This window comes from Austrofundulus limnaeus, unplaced genomic scaffold (assembly GCF_001266775.1).
Source record: "Austrofundulus limnaeus strain Quisiro unplaced genomic scaffold, Austrofundulus_limnaeus-1.0 Scaffold109, whole genome shotgun sequence".
NCBI lineage: Eukaryota > Metazoa > Chordata > Actinopteri > Cyprinodontiformes > Rivulidae > Austrofundulus > Austrofundulus limnaeus.
Window position 1 is genome coordinate 153510 of NW_013952511.1, and position 3857 is coordinate 157366.

The 3857-nt window shown below is 40.5% G+C and overlaps 1 protein-coding gene and 1 long non-coding RNA gene across 5 annotated transcripts in view; one reads left to right on the top strand and one right to left on the bottom strand.

Moving 5' to 3' along the window:
- The window catches only part of LOC106521444 (Fc receptor-like protein 5), a 15128-nt gene that overhangs the window by 9695 nt on the left and 1576 nt on the right, over window positions 1-3857 (bottom strand). For 3 of the 4 annotated variants that reach the window (XM_014014007.1, XM_014014006.1, XM_014014005.1), the window contains exons 3-4: window positions 2338-2619; window positions 1973-2266 (exon numbers count right to left, since the gene is read on the bottom strand). In XM_014014007.1, the coding sequence (XP_013869461.1) occupies window positions 1973-2266; window positions 2338-2619 (576 nt within the window). The remainder of the gene's footprint in view (window positions 1-1972; window positions 2267-2337; window positions 2620-3857) is intronic. The other variant, XM_014014008.1, reaches the window with a different exon arrangement.
- The window catches only part of LOC106521445 (uncharacterized), a 12347-nt gene continuing 10234 nt past the window's right edge, over window positions 1745-3857 (top strand). The window contains exon 1 of the long non-coding RNA XR_001310668.1: window positions 1745-2048. This is a non-coding gene — a long non-coding RNA (uncharacterized LOC106521445). The remainder of the gene's footprint in view (window positions 2049-3857) is intronic.

Here is a 3857-nt window from a genome sequence, read left to right on the forward strand (position 1 = left end):
ATATATCTATATCTATATATCTATATCTATATATATATTCTGTTATGTTCAGTCACATTTTCAAAGAGCCGCTGCAGAGGGACCAAAGAGCCACCTGTGGCCCCAGAGCCACAGGTTGCAGACCCCTGGTCTAGATAAATGAAAAATAACTTCAAACATACACTCTGAAATAAAACCAGATAATTGCCAGGGCAGATGATAAATCACAAAATTTAAACAAACTATGCATCTTTTTTAAAATTTTTATTAAAGTTTATATTTTTTTTCAGTTTTCAAGATGGAGAATTTGAGAATAGCAAATCAAAATTTAAAAATGTTGCATGTTGCCAGAACGGGTCATAGTTTTTGTGTGTATTTTTATGATTTATTTTTCCCTTTTCAGGTTCTCCATTGGTGAGTCATCGTCCTCCATCTCACTCTGTCCTCAGTCCAACTACCTCCATGTCCTCTAACTGCATCCATTTACCTCCTCTTTGCAACATTCTTCTACCAATATACCCTCTGTCCCTCCTCTGGACATGTCCAAACCATCCTCTCTAACTTTATCTCCCAGTCCTTCAACCTGTGCTGTACCTCTGATGAGCTCATTCCTAATCATCTCCATCCTTGTCACTTCCCAGGAGAACCTCGACATCTTCAGCTCTGACACTTCCAGTTCTGTCTCCTGTCTTTTTGTCAAAGTCTCTGTCTCCAAACCGTACGACATAGCTGGTCTCACGTGCTCTGTTGTAATCATTTCCTTTTGCCTTTGCTGCCACCTTTTTGTCCCAAACCACTGCTTGAGGCCCCACAAATGCTCAGAAACTGAGAGAATTTCAAATCCATAGAGTTGTTTTCCTCAGTGAAAGGTGGTGTCTGGCTCCATAACAAATACCTTTGGACATATTCAGCAATCCGACAGGATGAGCAAACATAAAATAAACACATCATAGGTGCAATTTACTTGCTGACTAATATAAAGGAAATTTACATTATTTAATGAACTTATGAACAAATGGTAAATGCTCTGTACTCATATAGTACTTTTCTTCTCTCCATCCAGGACACTCAAAGCACTTCACTACAATTTGTGCCTCATTTACACAGCACTCTATTAGGTCTCTACAAAGCTAACATTTACAATCATCTATGGAGACTAATCAGTACCAATCACATTCATACACTGATGGGACACACATCAGAGGCATTAGGGGTTACGTGTCTTGCCCAAGGACACAACTGAGACGGCTGGAAAAGGGGATAGAACCAGCAACCTACTGGTTCCAGGATGACTCCCCTAACCACTCTGCCACAGCCTTCCAAACAAACCTTCATGTTCCTCCAAACATGATTCATAAACATCTGATCAAGGATCATCTTAATTAGAACTTAATCTTAATTCGTGTTTCAGCTTCTGTCTGCTTCAGCAAATGTGTGCTCCTTGTGCTTTCTTTATGCTATTTGAAGAAATTCAAACTACATTTTAGCTGTTCTTGGATGGAACGTGGCAAGCACTTTCAGAGTTTCTCCTGAAACTATCCTAGTTTAATGTTTTTGTTTCTACTTCTAGCCTTTAATTGAAAATAAAATTTCACTTTTTCTTTAATTCATAACAAAAACCTTCAAAACACAATAAAAGTGTAAATTATTTATTTAACCAGGCAAGCCCTGTTGAGATCTGAGATCTCTTTTTCAAGGGAGGCCTGGAGGTAACCTATTGTACATGTTTTTAGGAGTGGGGGAAACCGGAGTACCTGGAGAAAACCCCAGGTCCGAACCAGGGATCAAACCCAGGACCTTATTGCTGTGAGGCATTGGTGCTAACCACTGAGCCATTGTGCTGCCAGCAAAATAAGCTAAGTCATCAGTCATACAAAGTTCTTCATGTTCAAATCGTCAACTTTTCCACAAAACTGCATGTTAATCCAAAAAGAAGCTGGTCCAGAAACTAACGTCTCTCCTCTGCTCTGTCTGTACTTTAGTTGGTTTTTACCTTTGACCGTCACTGTGACCTCTGTGCTGGTGGAAAACCTCCTGATGTCCTGCACCACAGACCAAGCGATGCAGTAGTAAGTCCCAGCATGCTCTGGAGTCACCCCCTCCATCAGCAGCTGGTTCCCGGTGAGGTGGAAGCCGGATGTTGATGGTGTCACTTCCTTCCTGTTGAAAAACCAGGTGTAGAACAGGTGGGAGCCCCTGTCAGCGTCACACCTCAGGATGATGCCTGACCCCTCATAGACAGTAGGGGGAGAGGGTTCAGAGGTCACTCTGGTGTTTGATGCTGGAGCTGGAAAACACAGATAACATGTTTGTGTTTGAAGTTTAGTAAAGCTGGGTTATCTACAACCTGATACTTACTGACTAAAGTCAGTCTGATTCTGTTGCTGACTCCAGTGCTTCTTCCAGCCGTGGCCGTACACTGGTACAGCCCAGCTGATGCTGCTTTGACCTTCAGGGAGAATGTTGCGTTCCGGTCCCTTTTGTGACCAACATGTATACCGATGAGGAATTTACCATCCCTGATCAGCTTGTAGATGATCGTTGGAGAAGAACTGTGTGCAAAACATTGAAAAACCACCTTTGTGTTGAGAAAGGCCATGTCAGGACCATTCAGCATGGGCCGAAGGGAGCGTGAGCCACCTGAGAAGTACAATTAAACCAAATGTTTGGATCTGTACAACATGTAACAAACTTGATTATCTTTTTTACACTTAATGTAATGATTTAACTAGACATGAATCTTCTGAAAGTTAAATTTAGCATGCTTTGTCTCATATTTATGGTTAAAAACCTGTTAACATTCAGCGGAATACCCGCGTGCCATTTTTGGTTTGCTTTATTTTGAAATGTCTTTCTGTGTTTCTGATCTATCTATGTCCATGTTCAATGCATCAAAATAGCCGTCTAGGCCCTCCTCTTTCGATTGACACCTCATTTGACCAACTGAGTTCAAGTATCGACTGTCCAGAGCCAATGATATATGAGAAGTGACCAACTTCCAGTTTCCATCATCCTGGGCTAGATTGACTGTAGAATTGGCCAGTCAGCTCCGAGCTTCGTTCTGATGCCACAACTGTGTAGCCAATCACTGTACCTTTCATTTGGTATATATATTGAGGGGGTGGGAACTTTGTTTAGTGACGGCACAAGCTAAATACGGAGTTGGTCGCCATTTTTAGGCAGTCGTGCTATGCTACCAAACGAAGCAATGCTCAGAGGAAATAATTTTTTCCATCGTTTTTTGGCCAGTTAGCTGACTAAACCTGCTGATAGGATGAAAATATATTTGTTATTAAGTGTTGCAAGTGCTTCAAGACACGGAAGAGTGATTTTTGTGGCCAGGAGATGTAAAAATGTTTGGATAAAAACACTTACGGTCGGCCATTTTGAGTCGCTAATTTCGTCATATTTGAGGACACGTGTCAAACGTAAGTGAAAAACAAATATTTTTTCGCTGCTGGTGGTTTTATAAGCTGTGTGGAATGTTAATGCTCTGAAAGATATAAGGATAAATTGTTTATTCTTGTGTTTTGGTTGTTTAGTGGTGGAAATTTGTCTAAATGTACTCCAGTTGGCCTGAATATTAATATATACTGTATTTTTTAATTTAATCGTGCTGTGAGTAAATATGGATGGTAGAATGTGTTTTGTGGGGGTTTTATTTTTAATTTGAGCCCAGAGTGAAGTTCCTGTGTTGAAGCATTTAGAAATTAGTGAGACAAAGTGTACAGTTTGGACAAATTTGCACATGTGTACAAACATGCAAATGGGACATGCTGGACATGCATACTTTAAATAATAGAAGGAAGGATGAATGGAAAAATGTACAGAGACATTCTTGATAAAAATCTGCTTCCATCTACCAGGATGATGAAGAT